Genomic DNA, 25,758 nt, shown 5'->3' with positions numbered 1-25,758 from the left:
GCAGAACAAGAAGCAATGGAAGACCTAATTTATGGTCCCTTATTCATCTGTTGTTGTTTTTAAAATATGTTTTATTTTCTGTATAGTAATAGGAAAATTGGAACTGGAAATTTATAACTAGTGATGTACTGCTATATGTTGAAGAATCGGCTTTGCCATCTTCATTTCCTCTGCACCTTACCATTCTGAACAGCTAGCTGAGTGCCGAACTACATTTCAAAGTTTACCTCTGTTGTCAACTGTCTTGTAAAAGCAAGAACAAGAATTCATTTCTTTGTCTACGCACAATGCATCCCCTTCACTGTCTATGATCCGATTGTGCTTATACTTGGATGTAGCTCTATTTCATCCTGATTTATAACAGGATTGCCTGATATGGATTGGTTACCACAGATACAAAGAAAGCTGGGAGCCCTTCTTTCTTTTTTGGAGGAAAATGGTTAATTTGCAGCAAGTTAATATGTATGGTTAAAAATGAATTTTACATGTGAAATTTTATATCTTGAATTGCCAGTTCAAAGTTAGTCATAAATCAGGTGCTGCTGATCAGGTGTTTTTTGAATAGCCTTTTAAAATGGCTAGTAATCAGGTTACAACCAGTCAACTGTGAAGTGATTAAATTCTAAATATAGGTAATACTCATTTGATTACCACCCTTGGGACTGCTCTGTGAAGTCAAGCAACCACTAAGTAGAGTGTGACTATGTTTTTCTTTTTCTACTCACATACCCTTTGAAATGCTTACTCTGGCACTGGGCTAACGGTCTCACTGTTGCCTCTATCTGACAAGACTAACTAGTTGCACACCTTAAGATTGTCCAGCAATCTTGCATGCAGCTTCATTTTGAATGAGCTAAAGTTTCTGAATTTTCTTTAAGGGTAGTCCCATCTGGAAGAAATTATTGCAATTTAGGTGAAAGACTGAACTTTAATGAACATTTTGTTTAATTTTGTTAAATAGTGTGGTTGTGATATGTTTCCTAAATATACATTAGTAGTTATTGTTTTAATTTTAGTGTTCTTGTTTTAATTTTCATATGTTGAATTAGCATCCTCACACCTGATCTAATGGCTATGTGAAAGATCTTTATACCAACTCTATACTATGTGTTCTTTATAGCTGCTAGCTAGCTTGCTACTAGCTAGATTTGTTTGAAAATATTGAAGTTGGGACATCCACTTTACTTCTGGTGAGTCTTAACTTGCAGTCTGTCTGGAGAAAACAGGGGTGGCAGAGGAAACATTTGGGGTGGGAAGGTTGAATGTCTGCAAAGGAATGCCCTATTGTTGAGTTTCCCTATTCTCTTTGAACTTTAACAGAAACTTATTCTTGTCTGCAGTAGTCTATTTCATTTCATGAGAATATTTGTTTCTTAGTCACTTCACATTATGAAGTGTATGATAAACAATAACTTTTGTAGGCTTTTCTCAGTTTTTTCAGTTTAGTGAAGATGTATCTTCTTTGCAAATGTTACAATTTCATTGTCTATTCCAATTTAGAAATGGTGATTATTTATGACAATATTCTCATGTATAACTTATATAGTCACTATATTATAGAACTATTCAACCATTACTTCAAACTGTAATTAAAGAGAGCAAATAACATATATTGAAAGTCATATTAATGTCCATTTTACCTTACTAAAATCTGTATAACACTGTTTCACTAAAATTTTGTATCAAACTTAGCACATAGGTTTTGAGAATCCTGAATCAGTACAACTATGCTTTGTCTTTTACTTAAAGATTTGTGTTTTTTATTTCAGCTGTCGAACCAGTAATAGAAAAAGCTTGATTGTAACTTCTAGCACATCTCCAACACTTCCACGGCCACATTCTCCACTTCATGGACATGCAAGTAAGTAAGTGTGTGTGTGTGTGTGTGTGTGTGAGAGAGAGAGAGAGAGAGAGAGAGATTTACAAATAATTTAATTGTTAATTTAATTTCTTCTATTGGAATTTAATATAATAAATAGACATAGTCCCTGACTCCCAGGGATTCATTTAAATAAAAATGGATGAGTAAGATTTCTTTGTTGCCTTTAGATTGGGCATCATTCAATTAAGTACCAATTTGGAGGCAGATGTTTTTAACTTTGCAAAATGTTATGAAGCAAAGGTTAAACACATTTATCTGATAATATTATTTTCTTGTCATTGCCAGTTCTCTGTGTTACATTCACATAGAAAGATCTTACTTTCCATATATGTTTACATTGTTCATCAGTACATTTCTTCGTTTGGACTGGATTTGACATTTTGTTTACCTTTGAGTCCTTCGCAAGGGTCTAGGATAGGCAGATGTTATTGTATGTTAAAGGTTCATCGCGGGTTGTAAGCTGTTCAAAGTAAAACTTCTTTTGCAATTTACCGATGGGGATTTTGTCAAAGCTGACGGTCTTCATGCATCCTTCAGATGTGTCTGAATTGCATCCAGAGTGACTATTGATACTCACCTAGACTCTTGATGTTATTTCCATAGGGTATCTTGATTCCTTCAATTTTCACTATTTTCCTCCTTTTGATGGTAAGGATGGCACTTTGTCCAGCCTAAATTCCATTGCTATATCTTAGTTGTATATTCAGAAAGTATTCAGTGATTCTATTTCAGATGGTCTTTTTCCATGCAGCTTCAGATTGTCTGAGTGAAGCAGGTGGTATAGCCTGGCAGATTGCCCCCATTGCAGAATGGAATCAAAAGCAATGTCAGTTCAAGAGATTAAATCCATATAATGTACAGACTAGTTATGTATATGGTTATTTCTGTTATCACTGTTTGAAAACAACCATCTTTTATTTGAAAAGTTGGATCAAATTCAGATTTACATACAACTTATAGTTGAAGCAGATCAGAAATCACAGTGTGTGTATGCAGTGAAAAACTATGTTTTGCTGAGAAACACTGATGGAAAGAGTGATGGAAACTGATGGAAAGAGGAAGACCATAATCTCTTTCTGCTAAATATTTTAAACTAGCGTTAAACTTTTCATAAAATAAACTGTTTGAGATAAAACTGGCTTTCAGTTACTCTTATGACATATTGGCAAAATATGCTGCATGCAATATGGATATGATTGAAACTGCTAACCAAGTCTACACTTTATCTTCTGAAAATATATTACGTGAAAGTCTCAGTTGAGGAAAGTCAGGATAAATGATAGTGATCAAGATTTCTGACTACTATGGTGTATGTGGGAATTGCAGCTTGGAATGTAAGAAGAGCATATGATAAGGAGCATGAATAAATCAATGAGAAAAAGAGCGAGCAAGCAAGCAAAACTAGAAGGATATAATAGATCTGGATGAAAGTGACCTAATTTGGTGGAGCAAGGATCAAGATTCAGGGATACGGGGGGGGGGGGGGGAGAGAGAGAGAGAGAGAGAGAGAGAGAGAGACAGAGAGACAGAGAGACAGAGAGACAGAGAGAGAGAGAGAGACAGAGACAGAGACAGAGACAGAGACACACACACACCAGAAAACAAGTCCAAGCCTTTATATAAGCATGTATACTTTAATATTTAAGATCTAGCCACTTTCTTCCCACTTTGCTCAATAAACAAATATGAGGCATTTTCATGGTGTTTGGAGGCAGCTGAACTATGTTTATGTAATAATTCTTTCTACACTGAGTAGCATTAATTAATGGCTGATCAGAATTATCCCTTACAATGACATTCGAATGGTGATAATGGAAGAATCAGATATGGGGAACATGTGCAATGTTACGAACGAAGGTGGAGAAATAATGTAGCATAAATGCGTTTGGTGAGGGTAGGAATGGAAGAAGAGACTACAGAAAAAGTGTTTTTGTCAGAGACCTATACATATGTTATCACTAGATTTATTTAGAAAATGAATACTGCTTAAAATACAATTCTTCTATTGTACGTTATTGCATAAGTGAATATTTTATGTACTGTATATTGTATGTATGGAATTTAGAGTAAGAACGGTATGGTGAAAATTTTACACTGCTTTTAGGGGAGAGCAGTCTCATAAAATGTCATAGGATCTAGTTTCTGTGAATAGAGAACTCTACCATGGATAACCAGAGAAGAAATAGAATAAAGCTATGTATGATATTAGGGTAAGGCTAAACTCTGGATGGTCACAAGATGGCAGATACATAGAAAATTCTTTCTTGCCATCTAGTTGCCATCTGGATTTTTGCAGGCCATATATGATGGCCCTAGGATAGGGAGTAGGGATTAAAGGCCTACACACATAAAAATAGTTAGAAGGCAAGGATGTACTTAGAAGCACAGACTCAGAGAAGGCAAATAAGGCACACTGATCATTCTATTTGTGTGAAATAGCCTTTGTTCCTTTGGCTTCCTGTTTAAATTTTTGATGAGAAAGATATATTCCATCCTGGATATATTATCTTCTGCTGGGTTTCTGTCAAAAACAAAAACAGAATCGGAAAAGAAGTGTGGGGCATTGTTGTTTACTCTTAATATTTTTTTCTGGGCTAGATTACTAGGAAAATCTCAGTAAGGTAAGATACATAGACTTACAAGACATATTCTGTAGGTATCTATTGGAGCAAAAGGTTAGGCTGATTAGACTTTTGTTCTGCTCCAAAAATATTGCTCCAGTGTGGTTTACATGTTTACATTATGCAGAGGTTTAATTTAAAGCTGATTTATTACAAACTGTACAGTTATTTTCACATTTCATATAATATTTATAGGTGCAGGTATAGAAGGAATTAATGCCTGTACCTTTTAGATAAATGCAAATTAATGCATATGAAGTGGTATTTGTAACTTCCCAAGCAATAACATATATTTATATAATAGAGTATTTCCAGATTGGCATAGTATAGGTTACATACGGTAGATTAAATCCTGATTAATTCATATAATTCATAGGAATTCTAAGCCATGGTATTTTCCATTTGTGATCCTCATTATTTTGTTTTTCACCATTTATTTTGGCTTATTTTTTACCAGAAAAGGTTAGAGAAAATAGGCTGAACACTGTGATTAATAGCAATAAGAACCCTACGTCTGAAAAACTGTATGTCAGATTCACATTAAGTATAATATAGAAATAGTTTTAAGCATGGTTCAAATACCATTTTATATGTTTTTAAGCAGGTGGAAGTCCATTGGATAGCCCCCGAAATTTTTCTCCAAATGCACCATCTCACTTTTCCTTTGTTCCTGCCCGTAGGTATGTATGAGTGATTTTATTCTATTATCTCAGTCCATTTGAATTGCCAGTACTGAAGAATATTGTTCAAGATTAAGGTGACCAGATTTTCAGATTGGTAAAGAGGGACACCATTGACCCGGGGGGGGAGGGGGGGAGCTTGATTAAAAATTTTATATTTTGTCAAAAGGTCACACAAGGCGATTATATGACCCCAGGACACTGAAACCATCAGAATACGAATCTGTTGCCAAACATCAAAATTTTGATCACGTGACCATGAGGATGCTGCAACGGTCGCTAAGTGTGAAAAATGGTCGCTAAGTGTGAAAAATGGTCAATAAGTGTGAAAAATGGTCGATAAGTGTGAAAAATGGTCATCAGTCACTTTTTTCAATGCCATTGTAACTTTGGTCACTAAATGAACTGTTTGAAAGCTAAAGCTAGCTTGCATTATAATGCCTTATGCTAGCTTACATTTTCAAGAGAGAGAAGCTAAACTCCTACATTCATCAAGAATCAGAAGCTGCAACACTTAGTAATAGTCTCTCTCTCTCTCTCTCTCTCTCTCTCTCTCTCTCTCTCACACACACACACACACACACACACACATACACACACACACACTCCTCTGGATTCACTGGGCCGTTTATAAATTCCCCCTCCTGTGCACACCTTCAGCCTCCCTCTCTCTGTCTCTCTCTGTCTCACACACACACACTCCTCCTCTGGATTCACTGGGCCGTTTATAAATTCCCCCTCCTGTGCACACCTTCAGCCTCCCTCTCTCTCTCTCTCTCTCTCTCTCTCTCTCTCTGTCTCTCTCTCTCTCTCTCTCTCTCTCTCTCACACACACACACACACAAACACACACACACAAAAACTCCTCCTCTGGATTTACTGGGCCGTTTATAAATTCCCCCTCCTGTGCACTCCTTCAGCCTCTTTCTCCCCTCTTTCTGGATTCGCTCCGAAGTTTTTAAAATTACCTCTTCTGTATAGAGACCAGGTTATCAGCCACGTGAGACATATGCTGTGTTTCTATGGCACAGTAATCCCCTCCCCAAACAACACGCAATGCCAGTTTAGAAGCCCCAAGCAGCCGAGGCGAAGCAGCTGTCCGGGGAGAGGCGGAGGGGCTGAGCTTGGACAGCCTCGGAGGCAGCCGCTAGCTCCGAGAGAGAGAGAAAGAGAGAGGAGGGGGAGGGGCTGCTCAAAGCAACAGAAGAAGAAAAAATCTGTGAGGGTAGCCCGTGGTGTCCACATGGAGTAAAGTGTTCTCCTCCCTCAGCCATTGGCAACAGCTCCCAAGGACGCACAGGCGGGAATGCGCTCAGCTCAAAGAATGTACGCTCCCAGTTGCTAGGAGAGCCTCAAGGCAGCTGGAGGCTTTTTCATAACTTAAAAAAAAATCAGGACTTTTTTTAAAAAAACCCGGGACGCGGGACAAATTGTTCAAAAGAGGGACTGTCCCGCTGAAATTGTTGTACTGGTTGAGCTTGGCTCAATTTTCTAATCTTGAGATGTGCTCATTCTCAAATTTATTGAGGATTTTTAAAAAATCACTTTGTCTTTATTCAGATATTCATAACTTCTTTTAAAAGGAAGTCAAGTGAGGTAGTAATATCTCTCCCCCCCCCCCGGCCCAATAAACTCTGCTTGTATGTAGTAGCAAGTCGACTTGTTATTTTGTAATACATTCAGAAACAAATACATTGCAATATTTATTTATTCATTCAAATTGTATGGCTGCCCATCTCTAATCTTAAAATAAATTCAAAACAAATCCAGTCAAAAATGCAAAGTTAAAACACATAGCAATTCAATGGGCCATTTGAACTTATGATGGCACTGAATGGATGGCAGGTAAGATTTTACCTTGGAATCTGTATACAAGTCAACTGAGTCGCACTTATGGCCAATTGCAGTGCCCCACAATCATTTGCAAATTTGCCTGCCCCCTTCCCCAGCATGTCACTTGGAAGCCAGGAGGGAAAGATACGAGTCATAAGTCACTCAGATAAGCTTCACCCTTCTCCTTTGCCAGCTACTCGCATACCCCTCCGCACCCTCCTAGATCTTCACCATGCCTCCCTTGCACACTCCCCAAACTTTGCTGCATTTCCTTTGCACCCTCTCCAGACCTTGGCTGTACTTTCAGTGAAAACACTGTTCTGCACTATTTCCCATCTCTCCCCCCCCCCCCCCCAAGAAATTTTGGGGCACCATTTTCAGCCGAGATATATCCTTGGAAGTAAAGATGATACTTTCAGTTGCCCCAAACCAGCTTGCCATTTTTGTTTTGATTAAAAGAATATTTTAAAAAGTCAGATGGAGCAGGGAGCCAGATGGAAACAAAGGATGGTGTCTATGGACAGGTTACAGGTTTTGGGGATGAAATATTGGGGTCTTCAAATATAATGATTTTTTCAAAAATTATGATGGGATGTTATAGCCGTGTTATACCTTTGTTTATAAGCTATCTCATGAGTAGTTTTAAAAATTGCATCAATATTGTTAGGATATCAGGCTACTACCAATTGTTTTGCTAAAAAAATATTATTTAACAATAAATCTCAAGTTCAGTATTTTGTGAGCAGACCTGAATTTGATAATAATGTGAAAGCTGGGCTCTAGTTATATACGCAAGTTAAAGATGAATAATTGGATAAAGATGAATATATCTTTATCTTATTTATCTTTATCCAATTCTTTATCTTTAAGATGAATAATTGGATAACCATTTGTCTGAAGTGCCATAGGGTTTCCTGCCTAGGGTTGGACTAGAAGACCTCCAAGGTCCCTTCCAACTCTGTTATTCTGTAAATATTCTGTAAATTATTTCAGTATAAATCTAATGGTGTTCAAATCAGAGATATAAATCTGTCATTAAATAATGTTTCTTTTTTGTTTTCTTACATTGCAACTTCATCCATAAAATTGCTTAGCATGTTTAAAGGGATAACAATAATTATTTGATAAATGTTTACAAATGCTCTGTATTTTGTTCCCATTTTTATTGCTGGTACTGTTTATTTTTATATAGCCATGGACACAGGGCAGACAGGTAAATGGTACAGCAGATGTAAGTTGTATGCAGTATGAATGGAAAGCTTTTGCATGTTCCAGTCCTGGCGAGCTCATGCTTTCATAACCCATTTAGGCATGTTGGCAACACTTCTCTTGACCAATTAAAATGAGTGATATCTGGTTTTTTAAGTTTTTTGACTTGTGTTGAAAAGAAAATATTGCTGTTTCTCTAAATGTTCTATTATGCATCTGTAGACATATCAACTTAAAAGTGAAATAAATTTTATTCAATTCAGAAGTGAACCCAGAATTAAAATACTTAGGAATAAGTCTATATGGGATAATACCATTAGTGAGTTGATCTTGTCCTCTGTGTAATAGTGTAAAATAGCTCATTTTCCTTTCAGTTGTGGGCAGTACCTCATATTTTAAATAAATATTTCCCAAGATATGTAGGGAAAGGGAGAGGGGGAGAATAAAGTTCTTGTGCTGCATCTAGAGTATTTCCTGTTTAATAGTCTAAGTGGTTCTCAACCTTCTCTTCACCACGGGCACCCCCCACAATACCTTTTGTGGCCATGGATCATGGCCATGGGACCATCAAGACTTAACTCATGATTTAAATCATTACATTTCTTCAAGTCTTTGCGGACCTCATGTGACGACATCACAGCCCTCCCCCCCGCAAGGGTCTGCAGACTACATGTAGAAATTGCTCAGACCAGTATGTGAACTTCAGAAAAACTTCATCCATTCACAAAACCTGCCCTGTACTTTAATTGAGGTCTTGTTATGTTTACTTTGTCTTTTTTTGTACACAAAGAGTATGCCACAATTAAATAAATGATTTAAAAATTCCTGTTCCACCTGAACAGTGAAAATAACAAACTTCTTTACTACTCTGGGAGGTGTGTTATATTAATTTTAATTTAAATCAACTGTAAAATGTAGCTGCAAACAAGTCCATTTTTTGTTTGCTGTTCTGTTTTACCTCAAGTGAGATGTTTACTATCAGTAAATAATTGTAAGGGAAAAGTTAATGACAAAGGATTTTTGCAACTGAAAATAAAAGTTACAAATCTAAAAAATATTGTTAATAGGCATTTTAATTCTGCAGTTGCTAAGTGAACACTTTGAAAATTTTCTGCCTTGGAACTGCTCCTTTCAAAGAAACAGTGCTCCTTTTTATTATGTATATTGGCTAGGTGATAAGTTGATCCATTAAACAGAAGTGTTTTTTATATTAAAACAACAGGTAAAACATATTCCTTTATTTGCTTTATACATTTCTTTGGACGATGTTTGTTTTGAAAGGGCCCTTTTTTAAAAAAATTGTTAATTAAATTGTTAATTTTTTTAAACATGATCGTGCCAAGGGATAGTTAGTATTTTGCACCATGTTTGTATATTTGTAAACATTACTATTTATAGTGTTGATTTCCCTGCAGTTTCTTCTTTTCAACATTTTTTTAAATATTGAATTTTTTAAATAATATATTATTTAATAATAATAAAGTAATAATATACTTTAAAAAACACTTTGAAGACCATAAGAGCACAAGAAGATTCTTGCTTGATCAGGTCATAGATGCTTTATTGAAGAATCTGGATTTTTGCATATAAAATGTAACACACAGTGAGTGACAAGACACAACAATAGCAATGGCATTTAAAAAAATATTGCCTATTTGGGGTTTTTAAATGTAGCATGGATTCTGTAACATCTTAAATATTTGTGATCTTGTGCATGCAGCATGAAGGTATAAATTAAATGTTATGTTTTTTTCTAAATTTAAAAGAAAAATGGATTTGAAATGTAAGGTGTTTCTATATATAGTAGATTGAATGGGAAGTTTGCTTCTGACTTTCTTTTGAAATACCTAAGAGAAAAAAGATTAACACAGCAAAAACCTTAGAAAATATTTGTGTAGAAGGCACATAGTTATTGACTATGTGGTATATTTTGTGTAGATATCTGTCATATTGTTCTGCTGTGTTTATTCTTGGGGTCAGCCACAATTTGCAAGTGGCAAATTGGATTTTTAACTATACTCTGATGGCATATGAATAATTTAAAAGACAAAATCTATTATTTAAATTATGTATTTCTAATAACATTTTAAAATAACTGTTTATTAAAATACTGTTTGTATCTTTTTCTAGGACAGATGGGCGCCGTTGGTCCTTGGCCTCCCTCCCTTCTTCTGGATATGGAACCAACACTCCAAGTTCAACTGTTTCAGTAAGTTCATGCTCACTGTGTTGATTAGTGAATGATTCCAGGTTCTTTTCCTCCTGATAGCTAGTACAATTTGAGATGTTTTAGATAAATATTTCTTTTTTCATATTCTGACAGAAATATATTCTTAAAACACTTTTGATGGAAATTTCATAACTGATTCAGGTTCCAAGTGAAAATATATTCTTTATTTCCTTCATAATGAAGTCCCACTCATTCTATTATTCATTTAGAATATATTAACTAAAACCCTTGACAAATATGATACATGAACATTTGTATTTTTTTCTCCTTGAAATGAATCATTATGTATTTTTGTAAAATATTTGCCTGTCCTTAAGTATTCTCTTGCATACATTTTGTTCTTAGTCATCTTGCTCATCTCAGGAGAAGCTACACCAGCTGCCCTATCAACCAACAGCTGATGAACTTCACTTTCTGACAAAGCACTTCAGCACAGAGAGTATCACTGATGAAGAAGGAAGGCATTCTCCAGCAATGCGGCCTCGATCTCGTAGTCTGAGGTAATCCTTCATCCTTTTGCTTAATTACCTCTGATATCCTCACAAGAAAAATTACTTTTGTTTCATCCATGAATTGCTGCAATACCATAATTCAAATGATAGACTGTATGGTTTGTATACAATGTCACATTCAATCCTTGGCATTCACAACTAGAACTGAAAAAAAAATCTCTTGCTTAAAATTTTGAAGAACAGCTGCCAGACTCAGTGGGCTAGATGGACCAATACAGGTCTTGCATCTACTGTGTAACTAGTAGCTATCTTAGTTTCTTGAAATGTTCCGAAAGCCATTAATTATTTTTAATACTTTAAATTTGATAAAGTTGAAATCAATGCAAATATCTCCTTTAATCCACACTGTTTTAAACTGACCTGACCATTGGGTAGGGAAAGGTTAAAGATTAGAAATATTTATTTTACCAAATTTACTATAGCCACCTGTTCTGTCCCCCCTTCTTCGCTCGTTAACAGACGACAGGCAGACAGATTTAAAAGGAAATAACTTTATCAGTCCTGGTGTCAGCACTTCTTCATTGGATAATCAGGAAAGAAAACCACAAGACTCCATTGATAGAAATCAAGTGTACTTTTACTAATTATAAATGAACAGAAGTGTAGCAAAGCGAAGTCTGATTATTTAGGCGCGAAAGCGAATGATATATTGTATATCCCATTCCCCACCCCTTGGCATCCCATGCACAGTCCAATCATAATTCTCCCAAGTGTCAGGTGTGAGATAACTTCAAAAGGCATCACCAAGATGGAATGTCGGTGCCGTTGGCCTTGGCGGGAAACCTCCTCTGCATGCGCAGTAAGATGGGCAGTTGAAACTCCAGAATCTTCCTCCAGCACAACAATCAGTCCCCTCCCAAATACCATGCCCTCCCTCCCCGTTTCAATGGCAGCTGAAGCAGCAGCAAAGCAGAGGCTGACACCTGGCTTCTGCTGGCTGCGAGCCCAAAATTAAACATAAATAAAGTCTCAGGCAAGAAGATAACAGAATGCAAAAACAAAGATCTCTTACGGCAACACCAGGTATACAGAAAGAAAACAAATCACTTCTCCAAGTGTCTCTTTGAATCAGGGTTACAGAAAGCAAATCACTTATCCAAGTGCCTCTCACAAACAAACCACGACTGATGCACGATGAACCACGAACGAACGATGAACGTTGACTTCTACAACCAAGGCGTGGCACCATCAGTCCTTTTATCTCCAGAAGACTACACTAACGAACCCCAGCTGCATTGTTATTCCTGCATCCCGACTCAACTCACAGCAAACTTCTGCTGAGTCACAACACTATCCCCCACCGCAGGATCTTTCCCCGGGTCTGATGGTCTGGATGCAGTCGGAATGGGTTGTCCATAATATGGTCCGCACTGATTTCCTGTGGTTCCTCTGTCATGATTCCCCAATACCTGCAGGAACAATCCCCTTGAGCCAAGACTCCCCAGGTATCCGGTGGCCACCACGTCTCCTTCCGCCCTTCACGGTGTCGACACCCTGTCCAGGGTCCTCCACCCTCTCCATGGCCGACCCACCAGCCCCCGTACTATCAGAGTCTGGCGGCCACTCCAACAGGTCCGGCCAAGCCCTAACACCCTGTCCAGGGTCCTCCACCTCCTCCAAGGCCAACCCACATGACCTCTCACCGTCGGAGTCTGGCGGCAGCTCCACCGATTCCTGCCGAGCCACCACACACTCCCCTCCCACAGGGCCCTTCCCCCGGTTCCGACGATCGGGGTGCGGCCCAGGAGGGTTGGTGACGGCCTCCACGGAACACAGTCCAAGACACTGGTACCCCGCCGGGAACCTAGAAACAAAGTCCAATGCTGCGGGGACTGGAGTCGACAAAGGCTGAAATCTTGGCGGAGCTCTCCTTGCAGACCTGGTCCATTGGCACTGGGCACATGTCTCCATGCACCTCCGGACGTCATTTCTCAGATGGGGCCACCAAAATTGATGGGAGGCCAGGCGCAACGTCCTGAAAAAACCCCAATGTCTCGATGCAGAAGCACAATGAACCTGCGAGAGCACCCGTCGACGGATGTGCCCTGCGGGAACATAGAGCCGGCCCCAATACTTCAAAAGATCCCCTTCCAAAGTCCATGGGGGGACACCGGCCCTACTTCCGCCTTTCATCGCTCCACTCCATCGTCACCCCGCTGCGCATCCCGTATCAGAGACTGCATGTTCACGGGATGACAAATGGCAGCGCAGGATGCAACAGGTAGAACAGTTGCGAGGTGGAAATGAGTTCGCAGGGTCAGAGTTCTCTACTTTACTAAGTAGGGCATCCGCCCTGGGATTCCACACACCCCGAATGCACGCTACCTTGTGCGAACGGGGTATCACGGCCACACAAACGTGCTGGTTGTCCGACATGATAGTGCGTTGCTGAGGGACGGCTGCAGTCCGCACAACCCTTTTGTTCTTCTTGGGGCAACTCCCTGCCAAGTGTCCAAGATCCCCACAGTAGAAGCACAATCCCTCAGCACATCGTCTGTCCATCTCAGTACGTGACACTCTAGGTCTGACAGCACCCAGCTCCATGGGCTCCTCCCAGTCCACTGCAGTCTCTTGCTGAACTGGCATGCTGGTGGTCTCCTAGAATGCACGGCGAGGCCTTCGCCTCTGCAGCCGGGCATCTATCTGGAGGCACAAGTGAACCAACGCATCAAACGTCGGTGGCCTGTCCACCGTTGCCAGTTCATCCTGCAAGGCCTCAGACAATCCATCCTGGAACGTGTCCATTAAAGCTGGTTCATTCCACGTGGAATCCTGGCTACGCAGCCTGAATTCACTAACATAGTCCTGCAATGAACCACTCCCGTGCTGCAATGACTTCAGACTTCTAGCTGATGTTTCCCCCTTGATAGGATCTTCAAATATCCATTTGAAGTACTGACAAAAGCCCTGGAAGTCATCCAACAAAGGGCTCTGCTGAATTAACAAGGGGGTAGCCCAACAGGCAGCTGTGCCTGAGAGCAAACTGATAATGAATCCCACCTTCGTCCGGTCAGTGGGAAAGTCCTCCGTTCTCAAACTCAGGAACAGCTGGCATTGTCCCAGAAACGCGGCAAACATGGCCAGACTCCCATCGTATTTGTCTGGCATGGCTACTGGGCACTTCCTCCTTGGCTGGGGTTTTTTGCAGCTCTCTGCAACTGCGTAATTTGGTCCGACAACACCACGATTTGTTACACCATTTGCCTATTTTCAGCAATTAATTGCTCCATAATTCATCAAATGGAGGCTTGTCTGGCAGAAGTCAATCGGAGTGAAAACAATCATACCAGTAAAAATGCAATAAAAATACAATAGGGGCTGTACAAACATACTATACTATCCCCAGGCCTGGGAAAGATTAAAAGATGTCTAACAGAAATATCTTTATATTAGATCCTAAATCACTTTTTTTTGTTCTAAGGGAGAATTACATATTGCTGATCTGTCCATATTGACTAGAATGCCTTGGAAAGAAATTTAGCAACAGTGGATTTTATACATGAACTGCTTTCGTAAAACTTATATTAACTTATTATCTACTTGTGAGAGCTAATGTGATAGGAGCAGAAAGACCCAGACTCTGGTCATTCTTTAGGCATGCAAGCTAGGTGACTTTGATTTCATTTTCTTGACCACTTGGCTTGGAAGTAAAAAAATAATTGACACATTAGTGCACTGTATCTTTCAATGAAGAAATTTCAACCACAACAACTGTATGATCCAAAAAAAGAAGTGGCTATTTTTATGATTCTGAGAAGAATGCTGCAATTTGACTTCTATATATTTCAAAACATGTCTTGTGAATTAAAGCCAAAGTATTACATAGTAATTATGCACACAGAGTTTATGCTGTTAATTGGTTTATGAAATATATTATCACATTAAAGTGGATGGTATACTCAAATAGTCATACTGCCTTACGTTACAATGCTTTACTCCTCACACTTTTTTTTTTAGCCCTGGTCGTTCTCCAGTGTCTTTTGATAGTGAAATAGTGATGATGAACCATGTATACAAAGAAAGATTTCCAAAGGTAAGAAGGTACTCTGAATAGTCTGAGGTTTTTTTTAAGATCCACTTAGTAGGAATAATAATATATGAGATAAAAAATGTACGATATAAAGAACCTATTCTTTATACAAAGTTAAGGCAATAATAGTACAATGAAAATCCACATTGGAATTATTTAAGCAAATTGAAGGTTTACAAAATAGTTATAAATATTTAAGTTACGAAAGTATCTTCATCAAAAAAGATGGACTGGAGTTGGCCCCTGTTTAAAATGTATTTGCAATAGACTGCCAGTTAAGAATCACAATGTGTGCCAAAATATAAATTGGATTTTATTTGGTACATAAGTAGTATTAGATGGTTGAAAGATGTCTCCTAAAGTCTATTCGAAAGATGAAATATGTGTATAATTCCTGATCCTATCTTTTTAAAAACTCTTTAAGTTTAAAATTTGAAGTCAAACTTTTCCATTCTTAGCAAGATAGGATGCTAAAATAAATGAAAGATCCACTATGCAGTCTGTAAAAAATAAAAATTACATGCACTCCCATTATAGCTCTCTCAAACTATATGGAGTTTAAACTTTTCTGAAATGATGTTTTTTATCTGTAAGTTATAATTATAGAATATAATATCAATAAATTTAATATGAATGTTTACATTGATAAGAGAGAACAAAGTTTATTTATTTTCTATAGGCAAAATCCTTAAATACTCCAATAAAGGCCATTAATTAGGTATGAATAATTTAATTAAGCTTATATGTTGATTGATTTATAACAAAATGTCACTAATTATTTGACCCATCTTTAGGCCACAGCCCAGATGGAGGAACGGCTGGCTGAATTGATTGCATCGAGTGCACCTGAAAATGTGTTGCAATTAGCAGATGGGGTCCTAAGCTTTATTCATCATCAAATTATTGAGTTGGCCAGAGACTGCCTGGATAAATCACGTGAAGGACTTATTACTTCTCGGTACTTTTATGAACTGCAGGAAAATCTTGAAAAATTACTTCAGGATGTAAGTATGTCAACAAATGATTTAACCTTTTCAAAAATGTTGGAGCTTGTTAATTTAGAATTATAGAAATTAAAGTCCAGTACCCTTAGACGAGGCGACCCTCTTGACCACTACCACAGCTTACAATCATAATTCTGTAAATTCTTGTAAATCAAGTACAAACCTGTACAATCCTAGATTCATCATCATGAAGTCTTTTGCTCCCTAATTCATCTTTACATATTATAGGTTTAAATATTATAGAATGTGCACAATTAAGCTATATGAATTGAAATTTAATAGTTTATGGAAAGATAGACATTGTAGAAAAAACAGTTTTAAAGATGCATATGTTTATTATTGTATGATGCTTTAATAGGTCATAGTCCATAATGTGGTAATAAAATTAATGTCCTTACGGTTTCAAGTGGAAGATTCAAAGCTGAAATTCTCACTGAAATTAATCCCATATCAAATCAATTACAATTAAATTGTGCTTGGCTTTCATGCATTTTCTAAAACACAGTTTGTTGATAATGGCTGGAGCTAACAGTTCTCAGCTTACAGAATTCTGTCAAAAGACAAGCCAAGTGTCTGTTGGATCAGAAAAGCAAGAGATAAAATTTCAGGGATTAAATTGTGCATAAATATATCATATTAATTGGCTCCTTGGTCCAGGAGTGGGTACAGTTGGTACTCAAGATGAACTTATGCAAAAGGCTATGGCTGCTACTTGCTCTTTAAGCAGGAGTTGTGTATTTAGGAATTGCACACCAACTCTGATTGAGAAAGTATGATTCCCTGTGCAGAGTTAAAGATGGAAAATCTTGGTCTTGCCAAAATCTGTTCTTCTGCTCCAAACGTCTAGATCTCCAGATGCGGGGAAAGGGGGAAAAAAGCCTTGACCTCATTGACCCAGTGCTGAGTTGCACAACTGGATGTCATCAGCATACAATAATACAATAATTTCTGTGCTGATGAATGACCTCACCCAGTGGTTTCATGTAATGTTAAAAAAGAGTAGTGAGAGAGTACTTCACAAAGCAGGGATCTCAAGCTCCATCTTTTCTTTCCCTATGAATTTTGATTGGAATTGCCTCGGAGAAAGGAGGAGAATCACCATAACACTGCCTGTCAGTCCATTAAGTTGGTCCAAAATGATAACCATGTTTGATGGTATCAAAAGCTGATGAGAGATCAAGGTGGACCAGGATGGCTATACCGCTGTATGCTGAGCTTGCCAAAAGTCATTAACCAGTGTGATCAATGCTATCTCAATCAGACTTGAATCCTAATTGAAAGGAGTTCAGAGGATCTGTTTCTCCCGGGAGCTATAGATTAATCACTTGCTCTAAAAAGGGAAGATTGAAGACTGGATGAAAATTGTTCAGATCTGTTGGTGATGGCCAGTGATGGCTTCTTAAGAAAGTGCAGACAGTTGTCTCTATCGAGGCAGATGCAGCGACGTCCTCCTTTAGAGAAGCATTCACCATTGGATGGACTCAATCACCTGTCACCTATCAGGAGACTGAATTAACCAGAAGGAAGAGGGATCTAAAACACCAATGGCACGCTTCCCTCTAAGCTGTGCGGCTGCGCAGCCACGCACGTGTCAAGAAAATGCCATGCAGCAGTTTCCAACTGCCGCGCAGTGTTTTTTAGCATGATAAATCCTCGGTTCTACCAGCCACCTTCCTCCCCCAAAACGAAACTGCCCAGCCGGGGCGAGCAATGAAGCCGACATGACGCCATGCAATTCAGGACCGAGAGGAATTGACAAGCTCGGCAGGTAAAAATCCTCCCCCGCCGCCACCACCAGCAACAGCAGTTATGAATAAAAGGCAGGAGCGTCTTGGGGGTAGATTCGGCCTCCGCAGAAGGAAATGTGTGATGGACAGGAGGGAGGCGGCGGTGGAGAGGGAATTGCGGCGGTGGCGGCTCGTGCCTTAGTTCGGATGGGTGCGTCACATCCTTTTTGCTGTGTGGTTTGGCGGGCGCTGGGGCTGTTCCTGGTGGTTGCCTCCTCTTTCCCTGAGGGGAGAGCGGAGTGCTTCAATCTCCCGGAACCTGCAGCCCCCGTCGCTTATTGGCGTCTATCCGGGACTTGTTTTTGAAGCTCTGAGTGCGTAAGGCAGGTGGCGAGTCCGCGAATTGTTTTCCTGAAAGTAATCTCCACTTAACGGAGCGGAGCTTCCTTGTGATAACCGTGAACAGGACCACCGGCCCCAAAGGGCTGCTGGAAGCACATTAGAGCACTCTGCCTTGGGGGAAGCAGTTGAATTTCAGAATCCCAATTGGTCTGTTGCACTTATCTATTGCAAAGTATAGCCGCAACACACACACACACACACACACACACACACAAACATGTTTAGTCTGGGAGGGAATTTCTTTCTGGTTGATTCTGAAAGTGTAGGGTCATATACCTCTTTCCCTTATCTGTCGGGGAGGCTTTTGGTGACACTTGCATGCTGTCATTATGTATTTTCTTTTTAAATGCTTTGAATTAGTCTTCTGTTTTTTTACCAACGGCACAAGAGAAGAAAGGGATAATTTTCAGGAAACAGAAAACTAACCTACGGTATTGTTTCGCATCTTTTATGCATCTTTGTATTTTTACGTCTGAAAATTAGTACTTACAAATCATCACACATTCCATGCATTATTATACTATTTGCGTATGAAAGGGCTGTATATTAAATGAGCCATTTAATATATTGAAAACCAACTTTCTTTTCTGTTGGTTCATCCTCTCAAAGGTGACTGATCAGATTTCTTTAGCAAGTTCAAATTGGCCTAACCTCCATGTAGATTGTTTTGGCAACAGTAAAGAGTCTACTAGTTTTTGGAGGATCAGCCATGGTCAGCTAGGTGTTACCAACCCTAGCATTGATACAGCAAATAGTTCCAGTTCTTGGATCATTATATAAAAACAAATGGTTAAATATAGTTTACAGCCAGCCAATATATAAATGTTGTATACATGCAACTCAATAAATAATAGGTTTATATACCCCAATTGCTAATCTATATCAATGGGTAATTTATTCATAACTTGCTAATATCACTGCAGACTATTGGATAGTAAGGGGGGGAAGTATAAAGCATATAAAGTAATTCATAGTATGGGAAATGTAGATAGAGGAAAGTTTTGATCCTTTCCCCGTAGAAAGTCATCCATTGAACTTGAATACAAGTAGTCCTCAATTTACTATATATATTATATAATATATTATATAATACTTTTAATTAAGTGGGTACCTTGAATAAACATAACTTTGAATTTCAAATAACACTGATTTCATTGTTGTCTTGGGTGACATCTGTGAAAAAAATTCAGATGCTCAGGCATGAAAATGTGTCGCTCAAACACTATACTTTTCCGCACACACTGAAAAAAAATTAGAGGGAATATTGACCAGTGGCTGAACTCAGCTCTAAGAAGCGGTTTCACTTCATCAGGTTCAAACCTTTTCCAGACAACCGGGCAAGACCATGCAAAGACAACTACATAGGGTCTCTACATCCAGATTCTAACTCTGATTTCTCTGCTGAAATGAGACTTCCCTGCTCTTGAGGATAGAAGAGCTGTAAGAGTGGCATGAGATGTGTTTTCAGTGGGCTTTCCCCATTGACTTTGCTTGGTGGAAGCTAGCTGGGAAGTTTATAAATGGTGATCATATGACCCTCAGGCAGTACAGTTATATCATGAATGCATGCCAGTTTTCAAGTGGCTGAATTTTGATTGTGGAGATGCTGCAACAGTTGTAAGTCTGAAAACTTGTCATAAGTCATTTTTTCAATACTGTTGTGTCTTCGAACGCTCAGTAAACAAATGGTTGTAAGTTGAAGATTACCACAATTCCTGTTATAATACAGATATAACATTTCCAAATCTAAAACTCCAAATTCAGTATTTTGGAAACATTGAATTTCGTTCGACATTTATTTTTATTACATCTTTTACTGATTTAAGTTTGCTTTGCTGTTTCAATGCAAGTTATGCATTGCAACAAGTTACTATATCTTATAATTATAATTATAATGTTGGATACATATTTTTCAAGAAAATACACTTTTAAAAAGTTTTTGAAATGACATAAGTATTTAATACTTAGCAAATGAAGCCCTTTATTATTTGTCTCATGAAATTAGAGGACTCTGGGAAAAACTGCATCTTGTTATTACTTCTGGGAGCTGTACTACACTATTTATTCTCTGTACAGGAATTGTAGCACCATAATGCTCTAAATAAAAAGTCTTTATATTGATAGACAGCATGTTTGAGCTCCTTGACTTATTCCATTAATTTTTAAAGAAAACATTTGACTGGAGGGTTTTTTAAACATCTTTCCAAAATGTTTTCTTAAAAAAAAAATACTTTAAAAATGTCTTCAGTTTCTTTGGCTTTTTTCGTCTTAGCCTTCATATGCCTAGTTTCTACTTAACAAGAAATCCTGATTAGAACTACGATTCTTAGAAGGGTTTTAACCAGGAAATATCGGTTCTTATTTCTAGAACTCAGCTGCATTAGACTGTATCAGTGTATTAGCTCAATGAGAAAGTTGTGAGTGGAATATCACTGTTCTAGGGAGAAGAGCGATTGTAATTTCATGCCCCAGTGAGTACAATTAGTGACAGATGAGTCTTTCACATAAAGGAATAATTTTATAATTTACCCATTTCTGCCTCCAGAATGTCATTGAAATTGGGAGCAGCTAGAGTCAATAATTCTTTTTCTCCCCTCCTTCCAAAGTGAGGTTGGGTGGGATCTGTAATGTGACTTACAACCTTCAGGCAAATATATAATCTTGGGAAGTATTAATTGGGTAGCATGCATCATGTTGAAGCAAATGGCGGACACCTGTTTGGCATATAATCAGTACCTTCAAGATGCAGGAAAAGTAGGATATATTTTTAGTAAAATATTTGAAATGCAGATTGATTTGTGAGGAATTAAAACAAATCATAGTGATATTATTAAATGTCCTTAAACTGCAGTTGAGTTATTTTGGATGAATGACAGCTATAAATTGTGCTTCATTTCTATTTTTTTTTTTTTGCAGTATTCAATTATTTTTCATCTAGCTAACTATTAATGTTTTAAATAAATGATGTGGGTTTTCTTGATTTTTTTATCAATATAAAATAGAATAATAATTTAAAAACACTTTTTAAAAAAAAGCAAAAAACGTTTGAGATTACTGCTTTATAGTACTGTTTAAAGTTACCTTGTTTAATATCCAGATTTTTAAGAAAAAAAGATTTACTTAGAACAATCAGCCATAGAATTGACAATGAAGATATTGAAATGGTGGATAGCTTCTGCTTTCTAAGATCAGGTGTCAACAGTAAGGAAACATACTGAACAAATATGGTGCAGAGTAGGACTTGATAGAGCAGCTAAGAAGGTCTTGAAAAAGGTATTCAAATGTCATGATATGTCTATGCCTACAAAGATCAGCATTGTGCTATGTATTTCCTGTGATACTCTATGGAAATGAAGTTGGATTTTAAAGGAGTAGCATAGGAAGAATATTGATGTCTTTATACTTTGGTGCCAAAGAAGATCCCTGAGAATACAGTAGCAAACAAGAAAACAAACCAAAGGATTATTGATCATATCAATCCAGAGTTCTCTCCTGACCAAGCTCAAGTTATCATTCTTCATTTATGTTATGCAAAGAGCACAACACCAAAAAAAGTTTCTACCATGTTTCTCCAAAAATACGACATGTCCTGATAATAAGGCCATGCAACATTTTTCTGGTGGGCAAAAATATAAGCCCTCCCCTGCAAATAAGCCCCCTGAACAACCCCCCACCTCCGTCCAGTCAGAGCACCACTTAACCAACCTAGTGGTATCCCAAAGGTGCCAAGCTGCGGCAACTGGGGGGGAGGCAAAGGTGATTGCGTTGCTTGGCGCCTTCGGGATACCACTAGGTTGTTGAGCAGCGTTCTGCCCAGCTGAAGAGGGGGGTTGCTGGGTGGCTGCTCTCTTGCAACCGGGCTCCCAAAGAGCCGGGCACAGCCTTATGGGCGAACGGTTGTGTTGCGCTGTCGCAGCAGCGCAACACAACAGCCATGAAGCAACCACGCTCACGAGCAGCCACCCGGCGAACCCCCTTTCCAGCTGGGCACAGTGCCATTCACTGACCTAGGGGTATCGCCAAGCCGTGTGAGCGCCTGTTCGCTGCTGCCCGGCTCCTGTTGCTTGGCAACTTCGAAATGCCAGTGAATGGTGCTCTGCACAGCTGGAGAGGGGGGGTTGCGTGAGCTGCTGTTCCTCCCAGCCTCCCAGCCTCACGATGCCCTGGCCCAGCTCTGGAAATACACTCTATGGTTGTACGCTCTACCGGCAGCTTGCCCACAACCATAGAGCATATGCCCAGAGCAGCCACTGCTGGAAGACTTGGTTTGGAAGCCACCGAAAAAGCCATGCTGGGATGGTGGTGGTGGCGGCGGCAGCAGAGGTGTCCTGGCTCTTCAGGGAGAGCTGGGCCAGGGCATTGTGAGGCTAGGAGGTGCATGAGCGAGAGCGGAACAGCTGCTGGTGCACCCCCCCTCTCCAGCCATGCATTTTGAAGGTGCCAAGCCACAGGAGCCGGGTGGCAGCGAACAGGCGCTCACACGGCTTGGCAATACCCCTAGGTCAGTGAATGGCGCTGTACCCAGCTGGAAAGAAGGTTTACCGGGTGGCTGCTCGTGAGCATGATCGCTTCATGGCTGCTATGTTGCGCTGCTGCCACAGCACAACACAGCCATTCACCCATGAGGCTGTGCCTGGCTCTTTGGGAGCCCGCTCACAAGAGAGCAGCTGCTTGGCAACCCTAAAACAATAAACCCTCCCCTCATAATAGGCCCAAGCCATATTTTGTGGGTAAAAAAATAAGACCCTGTAAAACACGGTAATGGTTGGGAAAGGTGGAAGGAAAGAGAAGAGGATAACAGACTCAGTTACAGTGGCAACAAGTACATCATTAAGATACTTAAAATTAGGGATTAGGGATACATCATCATTAGGGAAAATATGTGGTTGCTAGGAAATGAAAATGATTTGATAATGCATAATCTAGTTTGTTCTGAACAGTGGTAATAGTTTTCAATGTCTAAAACAATGTTTCTTCCAAAATATTAATATGTTTGCTAAATGGAAATAAAAGTTCAAGTTATTTGAAATTCAGTTCATTTTTATAAGTTCCAAATGAAGATAATTCAAATAAAATATTATGTTTTTCCTATGTGAAATGAATTGCAAAATCTATGTATATTTATTAGATTGAAAAAAATGTATATTACACCAGGTAGGAACTCTATAAAGCATTCCTGTGACATGTGCAAAACTATTTATTGAATATATATTTTTTAAAAATTGTCTTTAGATGTAAAACCTAAACCTAATAAAGAAATAAACTAAATTATGTGGCTAATGTTCTATTAAAATAGTTCTTCACTATTTAGTACTATTTATTTTTATTGCTGTTCTTCATTACTTTGAAATGATAAAGTAAAACAGTTGAGCAAGTAAACACGTTCCCCAAAATGTTGGTGTTTGAATCCAATTTCTTATTATTAAGACAAACTTGTCTTTAATGCTTTTAATAAAAAGCATTAGAGTCATTTTTATGTTCTTATGAACATTTTAGGATAGTAACAAGGCACTGAAAAGAGTTTTACATATAATGAATTGCGGGAAAATAAATCTTTAGATTTCCAGTGGATGTTATAAAAAAGGTTCTACAATACTGGGTGCGAGTTGATGTTATTTTTAAGATTCTCCCAATACAGAACATGAATAATGGTAATTGTGGTTGTGTCGTGCTTTAGTTATAATTACAACTACTGATGTTCACTTCAGAGAGGAAATATGCAGGATCCATTCTTTGTACATATTATAATACAACATTCTTTTCCTTAGGCTCACGAACGGTCAGAAAGTTCTGATGTGGCATTTGTTACCCAACTGGTAAAAAAGTTGATGATCATCATTGCACGGCCAGCACGGTTGCTTGAATGTCTGGTAAGCGCACAAGAGTTTTTAGGGGCTTTGTAAGATAATAAAATCTAGGAACCATATATATGCACTCAACAGTTTAAAATCTATGTCCAGTATTGAGTGTCAGAAAATATGTCTCCAAACAGATTACATAAATCAGAGAACTAGAGACTGTTCTACGAAAAGACTGTTGTTTTATGAATAATGGCCTGCTTCTGTTGCATTTGGTTTCTAGTAAATAGATCTTACCACTTCTTAATTGTCATTTCACAGATTATAGCAGTGATTATAAATCAAGGAACATAATTCCGCGTTGTTTACAGCTTGATAAATAACACTGTTCCCAGAGTTTATACTGTGATATTGCAGCTGTTGTTCAGTTTTGAAAAATAGTGTCATGCAAATTTTGGGGTTAGGGTTAGGGTCAATCTATGTTGATTGTGACTTATACAGTATCTATAGAAGAAGGCAGTTGATTGTAGAATGGTGTGTTTTATGACATTTTGTATTATTTCATAGAATGCTTCATTATAATTTTATGCCATTTAATGTTTTATAAACGTAGCCAAATTTCAATTCATGGGAGTCGTAGGTCCTGGATTTTGGACACAAAATCATCCATCCATTCATCTCTTCTTCTGGAAGCTCATGTTGCAACATACAGTTCTCGCACATTTGTACTTTGTTGACTAGTCAACTCCATAAAGTAGGGTCAGCTATGAAATCATGACTAGCTCAAAGTCACCCTCTAAATTTCAAGACCGAATGAGAATTTGAACATGGATCTTATTATTCTTAGTCTAATATATCCAATTGATAAATGATTTCAATTTTATAAATTCATATAATATATTTCATGCATAAGGAAACTATAGCATTACATATCCTTCGAAAACCTTTAGGCCTTAAATTCCCCAGATAACTTTGTAATATTTGAACTGAAAGTTATTTTATCTATTTGAAACTAATGGAACTGCAGCCGAAGAGTTACTCTTCTGATGTAGATTTTTTCTTTTTCTTTGAACAGTTGATCACTAATGTATATTTCAAATCATTTTTGAAAAATCAATTGCTGAGCTATCTGGAAGATTTAAAAAAAAAATTAAAAGGTTAATTATTTAAATTATGTGTACAGTTTTTTTACTGTTGGTAAATAATAAAATAAGAATTTATCATAATTAATCTGTATCATCTGATAATGAACTGACTTGATTTAACTGGAGCTTTTTAAGAAAGATACATGTTAAACTACACATCAATAAAAGCTTCAGGAATTCTGCAAAGTGTGATTGCGAATGTGCATGCATATTACATGGATTCCTTCAAAAATTCTTATATGAAAGTATAATTTTGAGAGCATATTTAAATTAAAAGTAGGTCATTATGATATTTTGCTTATAATTATTAAAAGGAATGTTAAGTCTGTATACGGTTGTTCATAAAAATTGTGCTGAAGCAACTACTTTTAGTTACATGCATATATCATTAACTGGGATGTGGAAAGATATTAATTAGCCTCAAAATTGTTTTAAGATGAAAAATGGAAGCAGACACAGGCTGAAATTTAACAGTGATAATGTCAAGCTGGTTGTGACTATCGTCAAATGATGTGTCAGGACCACAAAATATGCAATTAACTGTGTCAATACTGTTTGGGTTTTACTTATTGTTTTTGTAGTTCAGTTTATTGTATCATATGCCAAATTTATTCATTTAATCAGTCATCAGCTTGCTCCTGTTATTACTGTTGATTTCCTATAACAATAAAGATCATCTGGTTTC

General features: G+C 38.1%; 1 protein-coding gene across 5 annotated transcripts in view; it reads left to right on the top strand.

The window, feature by feature from the left end:
- The window catches only part of MAST2 (microtubule associated serine/threonine kinase 2), a 272,437-nt gene that overhangs the window by 194,360 nt on the left and 52,319 nt on the right, over nt 1–25,758 (top strand). For 3 of the 5 annotated variants that reach the window (XM_032217718.1, XM_032217717.1, XM_032217714.1), the window contains 7 exons: nt 1,770–1,861; nt 5,105–5,183; nt 10,356–10,434; nt 10,801–10,955; nt 14,925–15,000; nt 15,792–16,001; nt 23,899–24,000. In XM_032217718.1, the coding sequence (XP_032073609.1) occupies nt 1,770–1,861; nt 5,105–5,183; nt 10,356–10,434; nt 10,801–10,955; nt 14,925–15,000; nt 15,792–16,001; nt 23,899–24,000 (793 nt within the window). The remainder of the gene's footprint in view (nt 1–1,769; nt 1,862–5,104; nt 5,184–10,355; nt 10,435–10,800; nt 10,956–14,924; nt 15,001–15,791; nt 16,002–23,898; nt 24,001–25,758) is intronic. The other 2 variants (XM_032217719.1, XM_032217716.1) reach the window with 1 other exon arrangement.

The sequence above is a fragment of the Thamnophis elegans genome, chromosome 5 (genome assembly GCF_009769535.1).
Source record: "Thamnophis elegans isolate rThaEle1 chromosome 5, rThaEle1.pri, whole genome shotgun sequence".
NCBI classification, from domain to species: domain Eukaryota; kingdom Metazoa; phylum Chordata; class Lepidosauria; order Squamata; family Colubridae; genus Thamnophis; species Thamnophis elegans.
This window is presented reverse-complemented; position numbering and strand designations above follow the sequence as displayed.